Raw genomic sequence first — 27,226 nt, 5'->3', positions numbered from 1 at the left:
GAAACAGAATAGAGCCCTTTTGGCGAGGGATTCCAACACCTGTGATTTATCTCAAAAATCACACACGCGCTGTAATTGCAAGGCATTTTTTTCCGGCTTGAGCACTAGAGCTGAGGGGCCTGCTGTGGCGTTCCACCATTTATTTCAGGTGTGGGCAGTTCCCTCTGGGTTCAAAAATCCTGGGGTGGAAAGCTCAGGGTAACCGCGAAATACCTGCTTAAGAAGTGCCTCACTGCTCAAGGGGAGAAGTCGCGGCTGGGCTCAGGTAAAGGCCGTGGACGGCTGCACGGGGCCCATGGGCACATCCTCTCACTTAGCAGCACGGTCCTGCAAGTGGGTTTGTGGACCTTTGCTATATTTGACAACTTATCATGGGGGGTGGGGCGGGCTGTCTCAGCTCGGAGAAGAGGTCCGTGGGGAGGGACTCTAACCGGGGGCCTCCTAAGGACCAGAAGAGCGCGCGTCCCGCCAAGTGACAGCACGCGCCCTCTCTGTCCGCTCCCCTCCCCCGCGGCCAGTCTCCGGACAGAGGTGTCTCGCGCCAGGCCGTCCTCCCCCTCTCCTACTCGTCCGGGCGGACCGAGCCTCAGCGGGAGCCCCGCCTGTCTCCGGGCAGCTTGAGACCCTGAGCGCTCGCCGAGCCTGTCAGTAACCGCCGTTTGCGCTTTCTTTCTTTCTTTCTTCTTTTTTTTTTCCTCCTCTTTTCTTCCCCCCTTCTGCCTTTGTCCCGCTTAGTAACTGGGCTGCGACCAATCGCCGCCTCACCGGCCGGCGCCGGCTGGCTCCTGATTGGCTCGCTTGGGGCGCGCAGCCGTCTCCCGCTCCTCAGCTGGAGCAAGGCAGACAAAAGACGCAGGCTCCGGGCTCCGGCAACCAGGCTCAGCCAATCACCAGCCACTTCATCCTCTCATTTCCACCCCCCCGCAACCTCCCCTCTCGCTTCTCCCTCCCCGCGCGGCTCGCGTGCTCCCGGCACTGACTCCTGGCGAGCGGCCAGCGCCCGGGCCCTACCATTCTGATTGAGGCTGGGGGGAGAGAGGTTGGAGGGTTAAGGAGCTGAGGCCTAGGGAGCGGTGGGGAGAGTTGATAGCCGAGGCGGAGGACAGCTTCCTAACCAGTCTCTCAGGCACCTGACAGAAGCCCCAACACTTCGAGGCGGAATAGAATGGAAGGGGCAGTGGCGATGCTGGCCATCCCCCCTGCTCGGCGCGGTTAGGTGGCGCCTCAGCGGGAGAGCGTGGGGGCGGGGGAGGGTGTCCCCCCTCCGCGCCGTTAAAATGAAACTCTAGTGGCTTGAGTCAGGGCAGAGCGTGAGGGGAGCCGGCGCTGGCGAGCTTTCTTGCAGCCGGGCGGGAGCGCACTGCCAAGCAGAGCTAACTGGACTCTCGGACGGGCCCCCATCCCCAGGCTGCAGCAGCTTCGGTTCCGAGCCCGACCGGAACGGAGCCCGAGTCCTGGCCCCTGAGGGGATTTCTCCCCGCAGACCAGTGGGACCCCGAAACTTGAACGCAATACCCAACCTCCTTTTTATGCCTTCCTTTGTCACTTACCCACCTTTCTCCCAGCGCGTTCTTTTAACCCCCTCTCTGTTCTCCCTTTCTCGAAGGACACAAAAGTGGCTTCCGCGGAAAGATTTGAAGGCGGTGGGAGCTTTTCTCTTTGGAGAACGACTGTGTAGGAGGGATTTTGGGGAAGCCGCTTTTTAACACTTCTGCCCTCCGCCCCCCAAGCCTTTCTATACCCCTTCGAGGAGAAAAGCCCGTAGATTAAACGTTCGGGGGGCATTTTGCTGGCTGCCGGAGCAGGAGAGGGGAGGAGGACCCCGTCCTTGTCCTGGTAGTTGGCTGGACTTGTACCGGCCGTTGGAAACCCCGAAGTACATTTCCGAGTGGGACTTTTACAGATATATATTTTTAGATTTTTAAATAGCAGATAAAAAATATATATATGCTTTCTATATATTTCCTGACGACCTGCCCCTGACAGCGCGATGTACAATACGGTGTGGAGTATGGACCGCGATGACGCAGACTGGAGGGAGGTGATGATGCCCTATTCGACAGAACTGATATTTTATATTGAAATGGATCCTCCAGGTACTTGGGAGAAAAAAAAAGAGAATCTTGTGATGGGTCTGATTTGTGTTTAACAAAACCTTGGTGATGTTTTCAGGGCAGAAGTATTCTTGGGTGAACTAGGTTCGGGATGAGGGGCAGATTTGCAGTTAGAGCTGCAGTAAAACTGCTTCTGGTTTACACGTTTAAAGTTTTCAGTTAGGACCCCGATCCTATTGTCCTGTGAGAGTGGGGGTGGGGGCTGGGGTGGGGGATGGGAGGAGAGACCCGTTTCTTTTACTTCTTTGCCTTTGCTTGTCGTTCGGTTTTTTGTCGTACCCTTCACCACCGCCCCCCCCCTTTTTTTCTTTTTCAATTAAAGATTCTTCTACCTGCAAAGGATGCTTTATATCCAAGTGTTGAAGTCAGTCTTTCCCTTTGGGGAAATTCTTTAAAGCTTGTCATTTCGTACGTTTGTCTTGTTTGGTTCGCTGTGTTTTACGTTCGTTAACTTCTGAAACTGGGTTACCTATGTGTTGATTCGTTTTAAGACCCCCTTTTTCTCCCACGGAAACTGAATGCCGGTTAGTGATTTTCAGGGATTGGGCGTTTTTATTCAGTCAAGGCCTTAGTCTGAGGTTTTTCTTTTCAGAATATAGTCACTCAGATCTACGTGCCCTATTTTATTACTCTTTAATTTATGGTGATTTAACTTCATTTATGGGATAAGATTTAACATAACTTCAATTCTTAGCGTAAAAAAAGGAGAAACCTTTTTTGTGTGAATATATGTGATGTGTACATATATGAGATAGGTTTGAGTATATATAATGTAAAGTATACATATACTGTATTTTTACTTTAGAGCTTTGTCTGAGATCCTTACAGACATTTTGTGTATCTGGTAGGAAAGGAAAAGGAAGGAAAAATGGAAAAGTTGGGTAATTTTTTTTCTTTAAAGTCTACCCCATTTTATGATTATTAGCTGTCAGATTTTCAAACCCTGTTTGCAGTTATATACAGTGCTTTATGTAATGATTTTTGAATAAGTAGAGGGCCTTTGTGACTATTTTTGTTGAGGATGAATTCGTTATGTCTTTAAAAAATGTGTTATAGCTAAGCCTACAGAATAAATTGTGTGTCATTGGGGAATCTCAGTTATCATAAGACTATGTGTTTTTGGAAGCCTTTGAAAGGATTTGAGCCCATGAAAGTGTAATGAAGTATAACTGTCTTATAGCATGTATGTAGAAATTATTTCCTGTGTCCTTGTGAACAGTGAATTATCCTCTTTGTTTTTTTTCAACTAGTCATAGAGAGATGGAGTGTTAAATGATGTTACATTAAATACTAGTACTAATATTGAATCAACCTTTTTCACTCTTAATGATCACTTAGAATTTTTTCTTTTCCCTTCATTTTGGAGCCTTCTTTATTTGCTTTTATAATTGTGACTGCAGTCCAGATGCAGCTTTTTTTGTATTTTGCAAAGTTTGTGAGATTTGCCACCCATCTATTGTGTGTATTTCCCCCTTTGTTTCCCCCTAATGGTAAAGCATCATTTCTATTAGATGCATTTATCATTCACATAAATGGGAATTTAGTACATCATTGGTTCCTCTCCTGTAAAAAGTAAGGTTAATAATTCTAGATTTCTGTTACTCTAAGAATTATATATTGGAACTGCCTTAGAATCATACTGTATCACATAGTATCTTGCCTTGCAGACATACAAAGGGAATTTGTTGGGTGGAGAGGTGAGTGGGGAGGAGGGGAGAAAATGAAGAAGGCACTAATATTTGAAAAATATGGGCCTGGTAGAAGTGTAGACCGAGTTGAGTTGAGTTGTCCAGAAATGATTTTAAGAAAAGTGAACTATTATAATTATGTAGTAGTGTGGGTCTTACAAGATTGTATAGAAAATTCTGATCCAAACTTTGTGTATTCCATGGAAATAAACTTTTGAGTTTAAAATGTTCATCCTTAAAAGAAATTTTGCATACTGTGATTCTAATCAGAATATTGAAAGTATGGTTATGCTGCTCTTTATTACCCATTTTATAGTCTTAATGTAGAATACAGTCAGTTATTCCTAACAGCTTTTTAAAAAGGAAGCACACTTGAGTATGCTGAAGTATTGCCTATGAAGTGAATGGTTTTTAATGTAAATAATGTGAACAACCTTGTTTTGTGTGGTAAATTAAGTTTCAAAACATTTAAAACTAAGTTAATTTTTAGTGAAGAGGTTGCAGCATGTCTTGTGTCTGCCTTTTTCCTAGTTCCTGTCCCAGATCAAGCTCTTATTATTTCCTGCCTGGACTGGTGTGATAGTGCACTGACTGTTCTCCCCGTTTCTACTCTGTCCAATCCACAGTATTATTAAAGTATCATCTGATGATTTACCTTCCAATGGCAAATCTTCCGATGACTTTAAAAACTGTCCAATGGCTTCCCTTTGCCTACAGAAAAAAAGCCCTGTCTTGCTTATCCTGTCATGTAAGTCCCTTTATTTTTGCTTCCAGCCTAATATTCCAGTCTTTTCTCCTCCTGGAGTCCATCACAAGTTCCGTGGAAGCTATTTTATACTTGCTGTTCCTTACTGTGTGTGTTTTCCTCTTCCTGGGATGTCTTTCACTTTGGGTTGGAATCTTATATATGTTAAGGGCCCTGGTGAGATGCCTTCTATGCCAGAATGTATGTTCCATGATCCCTTCTGTTAGGAGACATCCTTCCCTCCCTCTTCTAGCGCTTCTCAGATAGAACTTCTTCCATTCTGTCTAGAGTAGCTTCTGCATTTATTTATGTATACTTCCCCTTTTGAAATTTTCTTCCCACCAGCTTATGAGCTTCTTAGCTTGCTCAAGGTCTTGAAAGTAGTAGACAATAAATATATGAATTAATGAATACCTAAGGAGCATCATTTCTTTCTAGCCTTTAGGTACTTTTCTACTTAAGGTCTTTGGTCACCTCATTTCTTGGCTATTGCAATAGCCTAGGGTTAAGTAACTTTCAAATCAGACAGCTGTTGACTTAGGTTCCTTAACTATAATATTAATATTACAGTTTTCAAAATATGGCTTTCATTTTAATTTTAGACTGAAGCATAAATGTGAAGTTTTTATCTGTTATTGCTTCCAGCAGCCTCAAAAACTAGTATTGAAAGGTGTTTCCCTCCAGCCTGTATTTTCAAAAACTACCATTACCATGCATCCTGAAGGTTTCTAATAACTGCACGGATAGCTACATCTATTACAATTTATTGACAACGTAAGGATTGGATCCAGGTGGGACTTTGATGTCTTAATGTTTGTGTATTTCCCAGAAATACTGGGAAATATTGAACTGTTTAGATGAAACAAAACTTTTTATTTTGGAGATGTTAAGATTATGGTACGGAGAATTGCTTTTAAGCATCTCAGTTAGTCCTGTTGTGATTTGGGAATCAGGATTATTCCATAACAGAACAGTTGCTCTCAAAGAGCCCTGTTTTTGGTATAGGAGCTATTGGAGGATTACCAGTACATAACTGATCATAAACTCATGCCCAGAGCTTATAGATAGTGGTCTATTAGCTTGCACTTTAGTTTTGACATTGTTATTGTATTTATTGTATTTATTTTGAGGAGATGTAATAAATGATTTATTTTTTAAACTAATGGATACAATTCGTTTTAAGATTGTCTGTAGACTTTTTTGTTCTTATCAAGACAAATTTCTGAAATAATCTGTACGGCAGCAACATCTCCTCAGTGGTCACTAGAAAATTAAAAATTTAATTGTTTGGCAAAACATAAATACAGGAAGGTCTAGAAAAGTGGTTCTCATTTTTTTTTTATCTCAGTACCCCTTTTATACTCTTAAAAATTATTGAGGATCCCAAAGAGTTTCTGTTTAAGTGGGTTATATCTATTGAAATTTACGATATTAGAATAAAACTGAGAAGTTAAAAAATATTTAATTCACTTAGAAATAATAAAGCATTACATGTTAACATAACTTTAAAATGAGAAAATAGCTATATTTCCCAAAAAACAAACAAAAAAGTGGGAAGAGTGGCATCATTTTATGTTTTTGCAAATAACTTTAATGTCTGGCTTTTTAATCTTTAATGTCTGGCTTAAATGGAAGACATGTAAATTCCTATGTCTGCTCCTCTATTCAGTCTGTTGGGATACCACAGGTCATAGCCTCTGGAAAACTCCACTACACAGTTGTGAAAGAATGAGAGTACAGAAGGCAAGTAATGTCTTAGTGACATTCTGAAAGTATTTTTGATCTGTTGGACCCTCTGAAAAGGTCTTGGGGACTCTCATTGGTCTCTGGACTACACTTTGAAAAGTACTGGTTTAGTAGTTACTTGACTACATAGTTTGATGGCCAACCCAGTAAAGTATCTTCTGACTTTTTTGAAGCCAAATGAAAAGGTTGTTTCAGGAAACTTCCTTGCTTTGGCATGCTTGGTATTTTCATCCTGGTAAAATTTAGATTAAGTAACATTCTGGTGGAGAACTAGCATACTGGCCCTGTGGTTGAAGGAAATATCTGCTGAGAAGCAACACTGAAGAAATAGGTCACCTGCCACCATGTGGTCCTTACTATTAGCAGATTGAGCATTCTGCTTCTGTGGTGTAATTTTTCATTATAACTCTGAACATTTGATGGATTCATCTTATGTAAAATGCTTCTCCTATGTGTAGTAAGGTATTTCTTTTATGAGCTAGGTGTCACTTTTTAATGATGCTGTAGTATGGGACAAATGTTAATATCGTCAAATGATGTAAAAAGCCATGCCAACTTTTTCTGCATGTTCTTATTGAAAAAGATTAGTCATTGCTTTCATTTAATATATTATAGTTTATAGTATATCCAACTATGTTTCATTAGAAATATGGTAAGTCTTCATTTTATAATGCTTTTAAAATTTATTCTCATTTTTATATTTATCTTAGAATGTAGAAAAGATTGGACATGTTTATGCTCACCATATTTCACAAAGTGGATAGAAAAATAATTACAAATATGTCTGTGTGGTATGACATAATTTTTATTGATATTAAAGGGGGATGCAGCCTGAATGTACTAGAAAGAACACAGGCTTTGGAAACAGATGGTATGGGTCCCAAACCTAGCTTTGCTTCTTAACTCTGCCCAAGGTTACGTGGCTAGTGCTTAACCTCTGTGAGCATCCATTTTCTCTTTTGTAAAATTGAACTAATACGTACCTTTCACAGTTGTTCTGGGAATTAGAAGTACTATATCGTAATCTAGCACAGTGTTTGGCACATGTTATATACTCAGTTCATTGTAGCTTATATTTTATTTGTTTGTTTGTTTTTTTCTTTTTGCGGTATGCGGGCCTCTCACTGTTGTGGCCTCTCCCGTTGCGGAGCACAGGCTCCGGATGCGCAGGCCCAGCGGCCATGGCTCACGGGCCCAGCCGCTCCGCGGCATATGGGATCCTCCTAGACCGGGGCACGAACCCGTATCCCCTGCATCGGCAGGCGGACTCTCAACCACTGCGCCACCAGGGAGGCCCTGTAGCTTATATTTTAAAGCATATTTTTGTTTAAAGATTTTTTTTTTGATGTGGACCACCTTCAATGTCTCTATTGAATTTGTTACAATGTTTTTATGTTTTGGTTTTATGGCTAGAGGCATGCAGGATCCTAGCTCCCTCACCCCCTGCACCAGAAGGCAAAGTCTCAACCACTGGACTGCTAGGAAAGTCCCTCTTAAAGCATATTGATAATATTTAATTATCTTAACTCTACTGCTTTGGACATGCTTGCAGTCAAAACCTCTTGAGCTATCTTGCTCCATTCTTGTCTCATCCTTGACTTTTAAACTGGGACCGTTTTGTTTTTGGAGGAATTCTCTAGGGTCTTTTCTAGTTGTAACATCTCATGAGTCTATAGAAATACGACTCAAGTCATCCTTTCTTTTTAGTTTCTATTGCCCTTGTTCCTCATCACCTCGCATTTGAAATGGTTTGTAATACGGTAATTGTTGCCAACATTTGTTGAGTAGTTATTACAGAACAAGCACTGTTAAATGCTTTCATATGTAGTATTTCCTTTAGCCATACAACAACCTTATAAAATAAGCACTATTAGTATCCCACTTTACAGACAGGAAACTGAGGCATAAATGTGTTTAGTAAATTACTCAGTGCCTCCCAGCCAGCAAGTAGCAGAGCAGGTCTGTCTGCCTGACTCTAATGCCCAAGTTCTTAAACAGTGCCTCCTAAGTGATTGCTTTGTTTCTAATTTTTTCCCCTCCCCCATAAATTCATCCTGAATTCTTCAGCCAGGTTAATCCTACTGAAATGTTATTTTCATTGCCTTACTGCTCTATTTAGAAATAATCAGCAGCTCTCCATTTCTTTTAAGCAGAGGCTGTATTCTTAAACTTGGCTTACATAGTCTTTAGTAATATGGTACCAGTTTACATTTCCAACTTAATTACTAATCCTCTATTCTCATTTCTCATCTTGCCCAATTCCTTGCTTATCCCCTCAATATACCTTGCTTATCCCCTCAATATACGTTGCTTATTTCCATCTCCAGCCTTTTGGTTATGCCGCTTCTTGTGTTAGATTATGCCCATCCCACCCCATCTTCAAATCAGGATCCTTTGCAAGTCCTTCTTTCTTTTTTTCTTCCTCTGAAAATTCTAGCACTGAACATTATCTAGGGCTAAGGTCTGTTATTTTGACACAAAATCATGTTATATTATGGCATTAATTATTTTGTGAATATAATTTATCTCCCCAACAAGGTAAGCTTCTTGAGGTCAAGCTGTTATATTTCTTTTGTATCTATTTTTTCTCTAAATACCTAGTGTCCAAATATTTTGTTAAATCTTAGACCTGTGGACCCACCCAGCTTCATTTGTGACTTGTTTCAAAATGTTGATATTATTTATTATCAACATGTGACCTTTAAACTTATAAAGATAATTTATTCTAACAAAAGAAATAATGAAAAATTGCAATACTTAATGTTATCAGCAAAATTTTATGGTTTTGTGTAAAAGTCACATTTGAAATTTGGAAGAATTAAAGTGAGTAGTAAGTCTTTGAAAGTTTGTTAGGCCAGTTTTAACACAGTATTGGGTTAAATGTAGATTTAATTTACTTAATGTGTTACTATCCCAATTAAATTTAGATTGTGTAGGACTTGACTTGGGATAACAAGGTAAGGTCAAGCATAGAGCCTTATAAGATCAGTTTCCAAATTGTTTGCCCATATATGGTATATTTTTTGTTCCTTGTGTATTATTTGTAAGTTGATATAAAGTAAGAGGGTTATCTAATTTTTTAAATAAAAGAAGCAGTAGGCTAGGTCCAGCCTGCCAGATCATACCATTTTGCATGTCCCACGTCAATATAAAAACTGCCCTGTGACCTGTGAATATGAGCCAACACAAAGCCAAAGTCAACACCATGGTGTCATACCATCCGCCATTATCCAACCTTGGATTTCCTGTCTGATGTTCTGGTTGTGGACCAGATTAGTTGTCTACCTGTGTGTAAGGGTATAGGGCAACAAATCCAGAGCATGTAGCTATATAATCTTAAATACTTACTGTTATAGTTTCTTTTTTTTTTTTTTTTGGCTGTGCCACGTGGCTTGCAGGATCTTAGTTCCCCGACCAGGGATTGAACCCGGGCCATGGCAGTGAAAGTGCCGAGTACTAATCACTGGACCACCAGGGAATTCCCTAGTTTTTTTTTTTTTTAAACTTAAGAAAAAATAAATTCAATCATGAGCCAAAATTTAAAATTTGTGTATAAATTGTTTTGGAGAAGGCCTTATTGAAATGATTGTGCTAGAAGAATACTGCTTTAGAGTTCGTTCTTTCACATGTATCCTTTTTAACTTTCTAACTCTACAGCTGAGTCACTCAGTATGGTATAATTCATGTTGAACTTCTAATATGCATTTGTAGAATTAGCCACAAACCTTTTTTTAAAGATAATTTAAGATAAATTTTATTTTTCTTATTAAAAGCACTACAAAAGTACTACATAGTCATTGTAGAAAAGATAGAAAATACAGATAAGTAAAAAGAAGAAAGTAAGAGCTCCCGATCCTACCACACAGAATAACCACTGTGATCACCTTCAGATATATTCTTTCATGCGTGTATTTCTCATTTCAAATTCAAATGAGACAGTACTGTAAATATCTGCTTTTTAAGGTTTTTATACAAACTTTTACATTTGAGAATAGTTTTAGATTTACAGAAAAGTTGCAAAGTAGTACACAGAGAATTCCCATATACCTTTCACCCAGTTAAACACCTGCTTTATTTATTTATTTTATTTTTATTTTTGACTGTGTTGGGTCTTCATTGCTGCGCGCGGGCTTTCTCTAGTTGCGGCGAGCCGGGGCTTCTCTTCGTTGCGGTACAAGGGCTTCTCATTGTGGTGACCTCTCCTGTTGCAGAGCATGGGCTCTAGGTGCGTGGGCTTCAGTAGCTGTGGTGCATGGGCTCAGTAGTTGTGGCTCATGAACTCTAGAGCGCAGGCTCAGTAGTGTGGCACACGGGCTTAGTTGCTCTGCGGCATGTTTGATCTTCCCGGACCAGGGATTGAACCTGTGTCCCCTGCATTGGCAGGTGGGTGCTTAACCACTGCGTCACCAGGGAAGCCCAACACCTGCTTTTTTTTCACTTAATTTGTCATGAACACTTTCCCATGACAATAACTATTCATGTCAACATCATTTTAAATAATAGGATTGTATTCAATTGTAGGGATATAGCATATTTATTGAACTAATTCTATTTAACCACAAACTTTTTTTTCTGAGGTTAGTCCTGGGATATGTTTCATAAAAAAGTATGTAGTTAGTATGTTTTCAGCTGTAAGCAGCAGAACCTAATTCAACATGGCTTAAGAAATAAGAAATTTTATCTTCTCATATAATAGGCTTCAGCATTGGTTTATTACAGAAATTCAACAATGTCAGTAAAAACCCATATTCTTTCCATTGCTCAATTCTGCTGCTCTCCATGGGATAGGCTTACAGGCGTCACATCCATACACACAACTTCTAAAAGAAGGAAGATGTCTCTTCCTGTGCCTCTATTTACAGAGAGAGGAAACTTTCTCCAAAAGCCTCTAGCAGGCTTCTTTCAGACCTTTTTGGCCAGAATTGGGTAGTATGTCCATTCCTGAACCCATCAGGAATGGTTCAATAGTGATTACTATCAAACTAACCACGTTTGTGCCTGAGTCTGGAGTGGTGTTGACTTCCCCTGAGGCATTATACTGGGGAAGGATTCTATTAGGAAGGAAGAAGGAGGGGATGGATTCTAGGTAGGCAAACAACAGTGGCCAATCTGGGAAGTAATTTGGAGAACCATAGTTCTTTCAAAGTTCTCGTCTCTGTGTTTGGAAATGAAAAGAATTAGCGAGTTATTTTTATTTTCTTTTTCAAAACTAAAATCTAATTAGTATAGTGATGTATTATGAAACCCATTTTCATTTTATAAATTGGAATTCACAGGGTCACATAGTACTGGGAGTTAAATATAAGACAGGCCTTTTCCTATCTTACCAGTTGCTTTCTAGAAGATGAGGAAGCTAACTTCTCTGGTTGACAGTTTCCTTATTTGAGTCATGTAGGTGTTGGAATAGAGTATATTAGTATATCAAGTGAATGAGTGTGAAGAGAGAATTTTGTAAAACTGTAAACTCCAAATTTCAAAGTTTAGTAACTTAAGTAAGTTTGGTATATGAAGCCTTGGACTGGTAGAATGATTTATGATTTGAACGACATTAAAAATTAGGACACTTGGGCTTCCCTGGTGGCGCAGTGGTTGAGAGTCCGCCTGCCAATGCGGGGGACACGGGTTCGTGCCCCGGTCCGGGAAGATCCCACCGGGAAGATCCCACATGCCGCGGAGCGGCTGGTCCCGTGAGCCATGGCCGCTGAGCCTGCGCGTCTGGAGCCTGTGCTCCGCAACGGGAGAGGCCACAATGGTGAGAGGCCCGCGTACCGCTAAAAAAAAAAAAAAAAAAAAAAATTAGGACACTTAAAGTAACCCATAGATCATATCTTTCAATTAAAATGTATTAACTAGTTAGAAATTTAGAGGCAATATAGTGGGGCTGTTAAGAGAGAGGGTTCTGGAATCAGATTGCCTGAGTTCAGATTGTGCCTCTGCCACTTCCTAGCATATGTCATTGAGCAATTTACTTATGTGTTCTGTGTTTTGGTTTCCTCACCTAAAAAATGGACATGATGATGGTCCCTACTTCAGTAGGATTGTTGTGAGAATTTACTGAATTAACAAATGTAAAGCAGCTAACATGCCCAGACCATATTAAGCATCCAAAAATGTTTTTGTTCATGTGTATTGATTAATTCATGTTTTTCAACAAATATTTGATTGCCAGATAGTGTTCTAGGTATAGCAGTGAACAGAACAGCAATATTCATGTATTCATGGAGTATACATTTTTAAGGGAGGGGAGAGAACAAAGAATAAACAAATTCATAATTGAAATACATAGTGATGGTGTTAAATGATATGGAGAAAAAGCAGAGAACAAAAAGAGAGTGCTGGGTGGGGGACCTGCTATTTTAAATAATAGGACAGGGAGGGCCTGACCTAAAGGAAATGAGGGGGCTAGCCAGGTAGATATATGGGAGCTGAGAGGGCGGGGGAGTGTGCCTGGTAGAGGGGATACCATATGACTTACTCTGAGGCAGGAGCGTGTGTGTCATGTATTCAGGGATCATCTACGAGGCTAGTGTGGTTGGAGTGGAATGAGGGGAAAGTAGTAAGATTTAAAGACAAGTAATGGTGTGGATGGTGGGGAAGACCATGTAGGACATTGTAAGAACTTTGGCTTTTAAAACTTGACTGAGGAATATAGCCAATATTTTATAACTATAAATGGAATATAACCTTTAAAAATTGTGAATCAGGGCTTCCCTGGTGGTGCAGTGGTTGAGAGTCCACCTGCCGATGCAGGGGACACGGGTTCATGCCCCGGTCCGGGAAGATCCCACATGTCGTGGAGCGGCTGGGCCCATGAGCCATGGCTGCTGAGCCTGCGCGTCCAGAGCCTGTGCTCTGCAATGGGAGAGGCCACAGCAGTGAGAGGCCCGTGTACCACAAAAAAAAAAAAAAAAAAAAAAAATTGTGAATCACTATTCTGTACACCTGTAACTTGTACATCAACTTATATTTCATTAAAAAAAACTTAACTGTGATGAGAAGCCATTCAAGGGTATTGAACAGTGATGTATTATGATTCCTGGCTTAAAAGGATGATTCTGGCTGCTGGTGGAAGTGGAGAAACTGGTTAGGAAGTTACTGCAATAAACAAGCTGAGGGATGGTGGTGGCTTGGACAAGGGTGGACGCTGAGGAGGTGGTGAAAGTAGTTGGATTCTGAATATTATGACCAGTTATGTAGCTTGTCATTTCTAAACTGACTTAATTATTTTCTAATTTCTTAGCTTTAAGTATGCTTTAGTAATGAAAAGATTTAGCTTTTAAAATTATATCAAAACTATGTATTTTGGATGGATTTTTCTCTTTTTTGAAGTGTTATGATTTCTAATCTCTGCCATCTGAGTGCAAAGCAGTATAATATGTGGCCTTAGTTATTTGATGAAGGCTTACTCATAAGTTGCTTTGATAAACATTGCTGTATAAATCTAGACTGTACTATAATTTACTTTCAAAAGTAACTTTGAAAAGAAAATTATCTTAAAGTTCTAAGTTTCTATAGTGGGCTTTGAAGGGGAGAAGAAATTAAAGAGAAGGAAGCCATGCCATATATGTGTCATTTTACTTTATGTGCTGAAGTTGTTAGTGTTTTAGAATAATTAAACTATATTTATGTGTTTTTGCTTATTAGTGGAATGCTTAAGTGCTTGAGTATAGACATTGCTTTGAAATAGGGAAGTGTTGCTCAGTGTTTAGGAGCTCTGAACTCGGGCTGCTTGGATTTCCAGTTCTAGCCCTGTCTACTTCTGGTTTGTGACCCTGGACAGTTTCTTAATCTGTATAGCAGGGAGAAGAATATTAAACCCATTGTAGGGTTGTTGTGAGAATTACATGAATTAGTACATGTTAGACACTTAGAACAGGTATCTGTTGTTGTTGTTATTTTTATTATTAAGCTGGGATGCTTTGTGACATATCTCCTCTCTTCCATTCAGAGGAAGCACCAGCCTAACATTTAAATTGAATTGAAAAGTAATTTAAATCTTTATCCCAGCTTCTCAAAAATGCCAAAGGGGATTACATTCATACCATATTGCATTACTACTTAAAATCTGATTTCTCCATTTTTTTTGAGTATCTGTTTAAAAATAATTAATTAATTTTGTCTGCACTGGGTCTTCATCGTGGCGTGTGGGCTTCTCTAGTTGCGGCACATGGGCTTCTCTAGTTGTGGTGCGCGGGCTTTAGAATGTGCGTGCTCAGTAGTTGCAGCGCGTGGGCTTCTCTAGTTGCAGCACGCAGGCTTCTCTAGGTGTAGTGCACGGGCTCTCTAGTTGCAGCATGTGGGCTTCGCTAGTTGCAGCATGTGGGCTCTAGAGTGCGTGGGCCCAGTAGTTGTGGCGTGCGGGCTCTCTAGTTGCGGTGCGCGGGCTCAGTAGTTGTGGCACATGGGTTTAGTTGTGGTATGTGGGATCCTAGTTCCCCGACCAGGGATTGAACCCAGGCCCTCTGCATTGGGAGCTCGGAGTCTCAACCACTGGACCACCAGAGAAGTCCCTGATTTCTCCATTTTTTATCAGTATCTTTGCACGGTTAATCCCAAACTTCCTTCTCTCTTTTAAAACTTGCCAGACTCTCTATAGCAACTTGAACAGTCTCATTGTTTTTGTTTCTTTCCTCCCTTTCTCAAACTTATTAGTTTCTCTTCCAGGAGTACCTGTTTCCCTTTCAGCTCTCTCCTTTGCCTATTTCTTTACTCTGATCTGTATAATAAGGGCCAGTAACCAAGGGAGTAAAGAAAAGAAGCTATGAATACTCATATAGCAACATATTTCATTTTGTCACAGTTCTCTGCCATAGAGGGTATAACATGTTTGACTTTTAGAAAGAAGTTTGCTTAAGACAATCAGGTAGTTCAGACCTCTTGTAGGATGTTAGATCAGGACTTGGGAGTTTAGTCTTTTTCCTAGTAGTCATGAACTATGTAAGAGACGTTATCACTTCTGTCTGACTGAGATTGACGTGGGCCTCTCTTTTGATTCCTAGGGATCAACAATGGGCATTTAGAGTAGAGTTGCCAGATAAAATACATTCAGTATGTCCCATGCGATATTTGGGACATATTTATACTAGAAAGTTATTCATTGTTTATCTGAAATTCAAATTCAACTGGGTGTCTTGTATTTTTATTTGCTAAATTTGCCAAGCCTAATTTAGAGAGAGGCTAGGCAGTTGAATAGACACTATTTCCTAGCACATTCTCCCCATGGAGATAGATGTGTAGGGATAGACATGTAACTTGTTGTAAAGGATATCAGGATTTTTTAGTTTCAGTAGCAAAAAGTCCAACTCAAATTGGTGTAAGCAAAGAGAATTTATGGGTTTGTGTAGTTGAAAAGTTGAAAGGGAATGAGGGAATAAATAGGATTGTTCTGTATAGCACAGGGAACTATATCCAATCTCCTGGGATAAACCATAATGGAAAAGAATATAAAAAAAGAAAGTATATATGTGTATAACTGAGTCACTTTGCTGTACAGCAGAAATTAGCACAACATTGTAAATCAATTATACTTCAGTTAAAAAAAAAAAAAAAGGGAATGGGGGTCCCTGGCTGGGTTTGATCAAGACTGTCAGGCTTTGGCCCTGTTTTTCTGCATTTCTCTTGGCTCTCTCCTATATCAGCTTTTTTCTCAGGCTGGCTTCCCTGGTAGTACAAGATGACTGCCTGTGGCTCCTGGGACATGTTTCCTCAATTCTGGGTGGGAAAAAAGGATGCTTCCCACAAATATAACACAGAAATCCTGAGTTTGTCACTACTTAGACTATTCCTGTGTCTCAAAGGATCACTGTCTTAAAATCTGGATTCCTTGAACTATTAATTGTAGCTTTCTCTGTCTGGTAAACTTGAGAGTGCATCAGAACCACCTGGAGGACTTGTAAAAACACAGATTGCTAGGCCTTACCCCCAGAGTTTCTGATTCAGTAGGTTTGGGTTCTAAAAATTTGTATTTGTAACAAGTTTCCAGATGTTACTGATTTGGCTGGTCTGCAAACCACACTTTGAGAACTGCTGCTGTGTGGAATCAGGGCCTGCACCTGGAGCTGGGGAAGGAGTCAGTCCCACATAAACTCCTTACCAGTGTGGGGAAGGAACAGGATAGGTTTTGAGGAGATAATTACAATGTCCACTAAAGAGAGGACTGCTGGCTGTTTTTTGCCTGTCCAGCTTCCCTTCCCTCTTTTTTTTTTTTTCTTGTTTTTCCTTCCCTCTTATTTGGGTAACAGCTTCCTGATTTTTGTCTTGGAACCATTTCTCCCCTATTTGCAATCAGTGTGGCTTAGGTAGCATTGATCTAAGCCATTGGCTTTAAGGGTGGGCACATGACCCAGGCCTGGCCAATAAGATCACTGCATTTGCCTGGCCAGGGAGATTAGCCTAGGAGTTAACAGGGCAGTGATCTTTGTAATATAGTTAATGCACATTACTATACGTTACTATTTACTGTCCTGACTAGTGATATAAAGATGGCATAATCCTTGTCCTTAAGGAGCTCAGACTAATTAAGGAGTACCCACATGTAAACAAATGCATGTAGTACTTCTCTTTATAACTTCCTCCCTTTCTCATGTCTATCATCTAATATACATTTCCATTGTATACTGTATTACCCACTTTATAATCCTTAACCACGGTTATAATTAGTTGTTTAGCATCTTTAGTCCTTATTAGATTATCAATTCCATCAGGATAAGGGCTGAGTCCTTAATTAACTGCTGGGTTTCCAGTACCTAGCACTGTCTCTGGCACATAGAGGTACTCAGTATATATTGATTGAATGAATGTTTTAAGTATAGTAATAGAAAAATGTATAAACAGAAGAGGGAATGATTGGTTTACTGGTGGGGTAGTAGAGAGGTAGGAGCCTGGGTAAATGCACACAACTTGGTGTATTTGGGAACTGTAACTAATTCAGTTTTGTTGAAACAAGTGTGAGGTAGGAAGTGGTGGTAAATGAGCCTGGAGAGATAGGTGAGGGCCAATTGATGAAAGGCCCTGAATGCTACACTTAGAGGCTGGATTTTTTCCTATGGGCAGTTGGGGAGCCACTGACTGATTGGTTTCAAGTAGGGAAAAGAATATATTGGCTGCAAAGTGAAAAACAGATTGGAGGAAAGCCAGATTGAAGAAAGTAAACTCTCTAGGAGGCTATTTCAGTACAGATGAAAGATGTTATGAAAGCCTAAGGTAAATGGAAAAAAAAAAAAAAGAACAATATGGAGGTTGGGGGAAGACCCTGTGCATAAGAATTCATGTTGACTCATGGAGATTTTTACTATAATTTAATTTTGTTTTAGCAACAGAGACTGCCTTAGCCAATCTTAACTACTGACGCATAGTTCTATATACATACCCACTTTATATTTGTAACTAGAGATTATGTTTTTGTTTTATCTTCTAATCATTTAAAAAAAATAGTGGAAATTACCTGCCCTCCGCCCCCCCCCAAAAAAAGCCTAAAGTAAGGTAGTAGCAGAGAGAATGAATAGGAGAGTTATTTAAAAAGTAGAATTGATGGGACTTAGAGACTATCTTGAGAAAAATCAAAGACTCTAGAATGATTTTTAGTTTTCTGGCTTGGGAGATGGTGGTACCATAAACTAAGAGACACAATTTAAAGAGGAAGGACAGGCTTGGATCACATGGAGAAAAGTGTAAAGGTGTATTTTATTCTAGGTACTCTTCTAATGGCTGGGAATATAGCAATGAACAAAACAAAGTGCTTGTTTATGCAGGAGGAGATATGACAGTAAACAAATTAAGAAGTAAATACATAGTTATGTTAGGTGAAGACAAAGGCTATAGAGGAAAAAAAACTACTGGCTTAGGAATTCCCTGGTGGTCCAGTGGTTGTAACTACACACTCTCACTGTGGAGGGCTCGGGTTCAATCCCTGGTCGGGGAACTAAAATCCCACAAGCCATGTGACACATCCAAAAAAAAAGGAAAAAACAAAACAAAAAAAAGCTACTGGCTCAGGGAGATGGAAGTCAGAGAAGGAATTACTGTTTTATTTTGGGTAATCAGAGAAAGCCTCACTGATACGGTGATTTAACCTTATTGTGACATAAAATACATATTAATAAGTATATAAAACATAAATGTACAGTTTACTGACTTCATATAAAGTGAACAACCTTGTAACCACCACTTAGATAAAGATGTTGAAGATAGCTTCCCAGAAGCCAAAAGCATGCCCCTTTCCAATTAATATCCCCCTTCTCTTCTTCCCACCAGAGGTAACCATTGACTTGACATTTTATGCAATTACTTCCTTGTTTTCTTTCTTTTCTTTTCTTTTTCTTTTTATTTGTCTGCGCTGCGCGGCACGCGAGATTTTATTTCCCTGACCCGGGATCGAACCCAGGCCCCTGGCAGTGAGAGCACCAAGTCCTAACCACTGGACCTCCAGGGAATTCCCTGTTCTTAAATGATATATTTTAGTTTTGCCTTTCTTTTGAGTTTCAGATATGTGGAATTATACCATATGTATTCTCTTGTGGTTTTTGTTCAGCATTAAGTCATCTATATTGTTTTGAACTAGCTGTAGTTTCTTCTTTTTTTATTATATGGTATTTCATTGTGTATCACAGTTTATTCCTACTGTTGATAGATATTTGGGTAGTTTCTATTTTGTCTATTATGGACAGTGCCGCTATGAACATTTTTGCACACATGCCCTGTTTTACATCAATGCATTTTTGTAGGGTATATCTAGGATTCAGAATTCTGTTTATAGAATATGTGTATCTCAGCCCTTCTAGAGAATGCCAAACTGTTTCCTTTTGTAACAGTATATGTTACTCTAACCCTCGGTATTGTCAGACATTTACATTTTTGTAAATCTCATAAGTGTGTAGTGGTATCTCATTGTGGTTTAAATTTATTTGCATTTTCCTTATTCCGAATGAGGTTGATAATCTTTTCATATGTAGGCCATTTGGTTATCTTCTTATAAAATGCCTTTTCATGTCTTTTGCCTGTTTTTCTGTTGGATTGTCTATTTTTTAAAATATTTATTTACTTATTTATTTGGTTGCACTGGGTCTTAGTTGCAGCAAGTGGGCTCCTTAGTTGTGACTGTAGGGCTCCTTAGTTGTGGCATGCATGTGGGATCTAGTTCCCTGACCAGGGATCGAACCCGGGCCCCCTGCATTGGGAGCATGGAGTCTTATCCACTGCGTCACCAGGTAAGTCCCCTATTTTTTCTTTTTCTTAGATTTGTAGGAATTATAGATATGGTGTCAGTCCTTGTTTATTTATTTATTTATTTATTTATTTATTTATTTATTTTGCGGTATGCAGGCCTCTCACCGCTGTGGCCTCTCCCACTGCGGAGCACAGATTCCGGACACCCAGGCTCAGCGGCCATGGCTCACGGGCCCAGCCGCTCCGCGGCATGTGGGATCCTCCTGGACTGGGGCACGAACCCGCGTCCCCTGCATCGGCAGGCGGACTCTCAACCGCTGCGCCACGAGGGAAGCCCCAGTCCTTGTTTATTATTGTACGTGTATTGCAGATATTTTCTCTTAAGGTGACATTCTGAGCAGAGACCTAAAGGAAATGAATGAGTGAGCCATGGGGTTAGCTGAATGAAGAGTATTACAGGTAGAGTGAGCAACAATAACATACAAAGACCTTGAGGCAGGAGTATTTTTGAAATGTTGTAGGAGCAGCAAAGGATGCTTACCTGAGGTTGGAAGAGAGAGGGGTAGGAGGATCTCAGAAAAAAATGAAGCAAAATGAAAAGAAAGAAAAAACAACAACTCATGGGGCTTCCCTGGTGGCACAGTGGTTAAGAATCCACCTGCCAATGCAAGGGACACAGGTTCAAGCCCTGGCCCAGGAAGATCCCACATGCCGCGGAGCAACTAAGCCTGTGCACTACAACTACTGAGCCTGAGCTCTAGAGCCTGCGATCCACAACTACTGAGCCCACAAGCCACAACTACTGAATCCCACGTGTTTAGAGCCCGTGCTCCGCAACAAGAGAGGCCACTGCAGTGAGAAGCCTGTACACCGCAACGAAGAGTAGCCCCCGCTAGCCGCAACTAGAGAAACCCCGCGCAGCAACAAAGGATCCAATGCAGCCAGAATAAATAAAAAAATAAATTAAAACAAAAAACCAAAAAAACCCCCAAAAACTCATGGAGTGTTCCTAGTAAAAATATAGACTATAAAATCCATTCTTTGCTATTACTACAAATATGTAAAAATGGAGTATGGTGAAGGAAGAGAACTAGAATACAATCAAATGAAAAGAATAATTTAATGATGGGATTGTGGATAATTTTTGTCCTAGATTTGTTATATATCGAAAACAATGTTAAAAGTACATTTAAAAAGAGAAAAGATTTGCAAGTGGATACTACAGTTAAGTTAAAAAAATTAATTTTCAGAAAGATAATCTCGGAGCTGCCTCTTACTCTCAGGCATTAATACGTAGAAACTCTGTATTAGTTTCCTATTGCTACCATAACCAGTTACCATAAACTTAGTGGCTTAAATCATTATTATCTTGCAGTTCCGGAAATCAAAAGTTTAAAATCAAGGTGTTGGCAGGCTGTATTCCTTTTGGAGGCACTAGAGAAGAATTCATTTTCTTGCTTTTTCCACCTTCTAGAAGCTGCCTGCATTCCTTGACTCCTGGCCCCTTACTCTTTCAAAGCCAGTAGCATTGCATCTTCAAAACTCTCTCTCTGACCTCTGCTTCTGTTGTCATATCGCCTTCTCTGACTCTTATTCTTGCCTTCCTCTTATGAGGACGTTTGTGATTTCTTTAGCTCACTTAGATAATCCAAAATGATCTTCCCATCGCAATATTCTTAACAGAATCACATCTACAAAGTCCCTTTTGCCATGTAATGTAACATATTCACAGGTTCCAGGAACATTCTAGGGATGTCTACATCCTTGGAGGGCTGTTATTCTATCTACTGCAGACTCTAAATTTGAGAATAAAAATTTCACTTAATCCTGTTTCTTAGGGTTTGATGAATGAGGAATTAGAAGTATAGATAAAAGAGAAAGGGCCCTCATTAGCAGAGAAGGAGCTTGGTGAATGTCTTATCTTAATTTTGAATATTCTACAACATCTGCCATAGAGTGATAGCTTAGAGTTAGCCTTACACATGATGTAAGATTGAAAGATTGCTGGGAACTTTTAAGTCACATTTCATGTAGTTGATGCCTTGAGAGAAAGAGGATTGTGCTTTGTTAGAAGACTGGTTTGAATTTGGTCTGCTTAACAATTGTGTAACACTGAACAATCTTCATCTGTGAAATGGGAGTAGTGGTACTTAATTCACAAAGATTTTAATAAGAATTATAATATATATATACACACACACAAATATACATATACATATAATGAAATAATACTTAGCTTAGTATCTGGCATATAGCAGGTACTCACTTTTCTTGAAGGTCAGTGCTTTTGTGATATACTGATAGGGAAATAAATGTTAGAGAGGTTAAGGTGAGGGGCTTGTGCTGGAAGCTTTGCTAGAGGCAGCTGCACATCTCAGTTGCTAGAAACTGCCTGACTGTAGTGTGTGCTTGGCTCTAAGGTCAGGATGGGTAAACTTTTGGCACAAGAGAAACAGTGGGTTAATATTTGTAGCAAGTGTCACTGATCATTATTCTTTTTTTATGGCTCATTTTACCTTTTTCTTTTTTTTTCATTTTACCTTTTTCTATGGGAAATTTCAAAAATGTTTTTCTGTCTTCAGGCTGACCTTTTTTTCCTTTTCTGCCTTCAATAAAACTCTACTGCTGTTCTTTCAGCATAATTATTCTTGGATCTTCTCTTTTTCTCTATGGTAAGCCTAAATGCTGATCATCTCATACATTAATTCAACAAATATTTATCAAGTGCCTTCTATCAGTGAGACACTCAGCACTGGAGACACGAAGATAAATAAGAAAAGGTGTGTCTTCAAGGAGCTCCAGTTTCAGTACAAAGACAGGTAAATAGCTATACTATAATGGATAAGCTTTATATTAGAATGTTCAGCAAAGCTCTATGGAATCAAAGAGGAGATAGTGCTTACCTAGGCCTAAAAATATGAGGGAAGGTTTCATAGATAAAACTATGTATGACCTGAGTCTTTAAAAAGTAAGTGGAAGGAGAGTGTGGTAAGAGAGAGAGAAGGAGAGAGAAGAAGGAGAAGAAGAGCGGGGAGGAGGAGAGGGAGAGAGAGAGGGAGAAAGAAAAAGAGAGGAATGGGCATTCTTTGCGGTACAGGGAACCATATGTACAAAGGCATGAGAGGGTGTTGTGTGTTTGGATGAGCTGTGGGTGTTTGGGTGTGGCTAGGGTGAAAGGTGCCTGTGGGAAAGTAATAAGAAAATGAGCTTAGAAAAGTAAGCAGGGCCAGGCCCTGAAGGGCCTTAAATTCCACACTGAAGATTTTGGACTTTATCTTACAGGTAGTACAGAACTCCTGAAACATAGTATGCTAAAGCAATATGATAAGATTCAAGACTCAAAAGTAGCAGGGCAGGTAGGAAGAGAAGATTGGTCTCTGGGAAGCTCAGGGGCAGATTTTCAAGAAGGAAAAAATGGCTTACAGGGACTTCCCTGGTGGCACAGTGGTTAAGAATCCACCTGCCAGTGCAGGGGATACGGGTTCAAGCCCTGCTCTGGGAAGATCCCACATGCTGCGGAGCAACTAAGCCCATGCGCCACAACTACTAAGCCTGTGCTCTAGAGCCCACAAGCCACAACTACCGAGCCTGCGTGCCACAACTACCGAAGCCTGTGCCCCTAGAGCCCGTGCTCTGCAACAAGAGAAGCCACCACAATGAGAAGCCTGCGCACCGCTACGAGGAGTAGCCCCCACTCACCACAACTAGAGAAAGCCCGTGCACAGCAATGAAGACCCAACGCAGCCAAAAATAAATAAATAAATAAAAAATTTAAAATGGCTTACATTGTAAAACCTGAAGTGATTTTGTGAAACAACGATAGAAAAGTTTCTGCTGGACCTTGTTATTGAGAAGAAATCAAATTACAGTAAGTTGAAGAGTGGGTGAGAGGTGAGAGTATAGACTATAAATATATAGACCACTCTTAGAAAACTTGCTGTGAAGGAAAAGTGAGAGGTAGCAAAAGAGAGACATAGACCTGAGAAACAGAATTTTTTTTTTAAAGACAGAAAAGTTGAACAACTGATACATTTTGGTGGAGATAATAAAGCAGAGATAAGGCTGAAGCAGAGATAAGGTTGAATATATGGGTGGGGCGGGTGATTTGATGGAACAGGAAAGTGATGTGTTTGGAGGTGAGAGGAATTATTATCCCAGGGGAGGAGGAAAGATACCTTTGTCTAACACTTAGAAGGAAGGAGATGGGTTTGAAGAACAATGTAGGTTGGAAAATTGGGTGAGGTCAGAGTTCTTTTTTCTGGTAGAGGGCAATTGTGAAAGAAGGGGAGTGTAGAGTGATTGCTGTGTGGGATGGAAAGGGCCACTGATATATAAATGAATTACTAATAAGATAGTTAATGTCAGTGAAGATTAGAGACTTTCAAATTTGCAGTGGCACAAATTCCATGCTCGTTGTGCTTTTCTTCAGCAGCACTCAGCAGTTGTGGTATGGAACCAGAGGAAGCAGGTGGTTGGATAATTCCCCATGATTGAGATATGTACTGGGCTGGTGTGGCAAAAGAACAAGGAGCTGGGTAGAGATATCAATAAGAGAGTGGTTGATGCTCAACACTGAGGGCATAGTTAAATGAATTATGACACATTCATATAAAAAACTCTTGCAGCTATTAAAATTTATGTTTATAAAATGCTTATTTTATAGTATTAAGGTAATAAGAGTGCTGTATGTTGTACAAAGGTTCAGTAATGATCAACTGTAATACTCTAGGGGTTGTCTTAGGCTTAATGATGAATAAATACTCTCAAAACCAAAAGAGTATTGGTTGTCCCTGTTCACACACAGACAGTCATTCGACAGGGATTATTATGTCTGCTTTACAGGTGAAGAAAATGAGATTTAGCAAAGGTGACTATTCAGAGTCATAGATTTGATAAATGGCAGAGTAATAACTATTATAGTACTTATTGGGTAGTTAAGCATTGTTCTACTTAAGTAGTCTTATTTAATATTTTCCTCACATATTGCTCTAATTTTCATTTCTCAGTTAAGGAAACAGACTCAGCGGAGAGTAATAATATGAGCAATAGATAACTATCAAAATGTGATACCAACAAGTGCTTTTAGAAATTCAAGAGAAGGGGGGGATTGTGGGCTAGAGTGGAAGGAAGGACTTTGGAAATGATGGTGTTTGAACTTGGACTATGAAGGATAGGTAGGATAGTATTTTTTTTTGCAGTGGGTCTCTTTGATTTACATTTTCCACGTTAAAAAAAGGTTCTCTATAATAGTCTACTGTATCATGTTTCTGGAGCCTTTTGCTCAGCTAAAAAAAATATTTTTCTTATTTTTAATGAAGAGACCAAGGCTATCTATAGATGTCATAAGGGACTCAATGTAATATCCAGATCTTGAGTATATCACATTTGAGACTCCTTTGGAAGGAGTGGAAGAAATAATAGCTTCCAATCAGCTTTGCTAGTTGATTCATGAATTCCTTGGTAGGCCTTCTAGAATAGGTTTCAAATATAAATATAAATCAATCTATTTATCTGTATATTGATCTTAAGTTATTTTTCTCTTTACACAGTCATTTATATTTGGGTATTATTTTTACTGTGGTTAACAGAAGAAAACACTTCATTGGAAAGAACAATGAAAAGGCCACTGAAAATTAGTTCTTTCATGCTGAATTGAAACGGGCAAAAATAAGGACTCTTTAAGGGTAGTAGTTTAAATTTCCTTTTTCCCCAGTCTTGACACTTTCCTTCTGTGGTTTTAGTGGAAGAAACATTTGAATGTAGAATATTTTACATTAAGGAATCTTCAAGAACGTGTCAGAAGGAATTTAGTAAGTATATCTCACATTACTCATAAAGTAGGGTTTGCTCTGTGTGGATTTGTTATTTATCAGGTTTTATGTTTGGAGATGCCTATAATTGCCATCTGTAAATTTCTACAAAAAGTAGTCACCGTTGTAATCTGTCTCATTTGTAGATCAAGTCCATATGTAATAGATTATGGCTTCAAATGAGTACTTGATACTTTTTAATAGGGCTCATCTGGTAACTACAAAAAGTAAGGATAAAACAGACAATTTAATGAGCTGTGAAAACGTAGCTTCCATAGGGAAAGCACAGTTTAAAAACAACTAAGAATGACTTACCAATACTGACTTGAGAAGAAATTAAAAATCTTTATATAGTCTTTTAACCATAAAAGAAATTGAATTAGTGATTAAAAAAATCTACCTACTGAAACGATTCCAGGTTCATATAGTTTTAAAAATCATGATTTAAAAAAAAATAAAATTTACCAGCTTGACCCTTTTTAAATGTGTAATTCAGTAGAGTTAAACATACATTGTTATAGAACATATCTCCAGAACTTTTTCATCTTGCAAATCTGAAATGCTGTACCATTTAAACAACTCCCTTTTCCTCCTCCCCTTAGCATCCGGTGACCACCATTCTACTTTGTGTTTCTATGAATTTGACTACTTTAGATACCTCATATAAGAAAAATCATATAGTCTCTGTCTTTTTGTGACTCCTTATTTCACTTCATGTAATATCCTTAAGATTCATCTATATTGTAGCCTGTGACAGGTTTTCCTTCCTTTTTAAGGCTGAGTAATATTCCACTATATGTATATGCCACATTTTGTTTATCCATTCATCTGTCAGGGGACATTTGGGTTGTTTTCACTGGTGGCTATTGTGAATAGTGCTGCTGTGGACATAGGTATCCAGTGTCTCTTTGAGACCCTGCTTTCATTTCTTTTGGATATATGAGTATATATCCAAATTGACATTGTTGGATCAAATGGTATTTCTTTTTTTTTTATTTTAATTAAAAACATTTTTTTGGCCACACTGTGCATCATGCAGGATCTTAGTTCCCTAACCAGGGATCGAACCCGTGCCCCCTGCAGTGGAAGCACAGAATCTTAACCACTGTACTGACAGGGAAGTCCCTCAAATGGTATTTCTATTTTTAATTTTTTTCATAAATTTATTTATTTTATTATTTATTTATTTTGGCTGCGTTGGGTCCTTTGTTGCTGTGCACGGGCTTTCTGTAGTTGCGGTGAGTGGGGGCTACTCTTCGTTGTGGTGCGTGGGCTTCTCATTGCGATGGCTTCTCTTGTTGTGGAGCATGGGCTCTAGGCACGCGGGCTTCCGTAGTTGTGGCACGTGGGCTCAGTAGTTGTGGCTCACAGGCTCTAGAGCACAGGCTCAGTAGTTGTGGTGCACAGGCTTAGTTGCTCCGCGGCATGTGGGATCTTCCCGGACCAGGGCTTGAACCCGTTTCCCCTGCATTGGCAGGTGGATTCTTAACTACTGCACCACCAGGGAAGCGCTATTTTTAATTTTTTTGTGGTACCTGCATACCGTTTTCCATAGTGGTTGGACCATTTTACATTCCCACCAACAGTGCACTGGGGTTCCAAAATTGTGGTACTGGGTTGAAGGTAAGCCTTGAACTGAAACACATTATTCTTTCTGTGATTGGTCTCTCTGTGTGTGTATTTTTATACTTTCTTTGTTATGAGGTTACAAAAGGTCTATTGAAAAGGTCTGATAAAAGTCTGTTTTAAATTGGAATTTTAAAAGTACCTTGGTTTGCCTTCTTTCTCTCTTTTATATTGAGATATAATTCACATGCTGTTATATTCATCCTTTTAAAATATACAATTCAGTGGTTTTTAGTATATTCATAAAGTTGTGCAGTCATCTAATTCCAGAACATTAAAAAATGTTGTAAACCTTGTAGCTGTTAGCAGTCACTCCCCATTCTGCTTACCCCA

The 27,226-nt window shown here is 39.6% G+C and overlaps 1 protein-coding gene across 1 annotated transcript in view; it reads left to right on the top strand.

Moving 5' to 3' along the window:
- Positions 1-1,308: 1,308 nt before the first annotated feature.
- LOC309800447 (phosphatidylinositol 3-kinase regulatory subunit gamma) overlaps positions 1,309-27,226 on the top strand; it is an 85,172-nt gene continuing 59,254 nt past the window's right edge. The window contains exon 1 of the mRNA XM_082614572.1: positions 1,309-2,096. Within this exon, the coding sequence (XP_082470698.1) occupies positions 1,991-2,096 (106 nt within the window). The 5' untranslated portion in view covers positions 1,309-1,990. The remainder of the gene's footprint in view (positions 2,097-27,226) is intronic.

This window comes from Mesoplodon mirus (assembly GCF_964341445.2).
Source record: "Mesoplodon mirus genome assembly, chromosome: 3".
In the NCBI taxonomy this organism is placed as follows: Eukaryota; Metazoa; Chordata; class Mammalia; order Artiodactyla; family Ziphiidae; genus Mesoplodon; species Mesoplodon mirus.
Note: the sequence above shows the minus strand (reverse complement) of the source record. Positions and strands in the feature narration are given on the sequence as shown.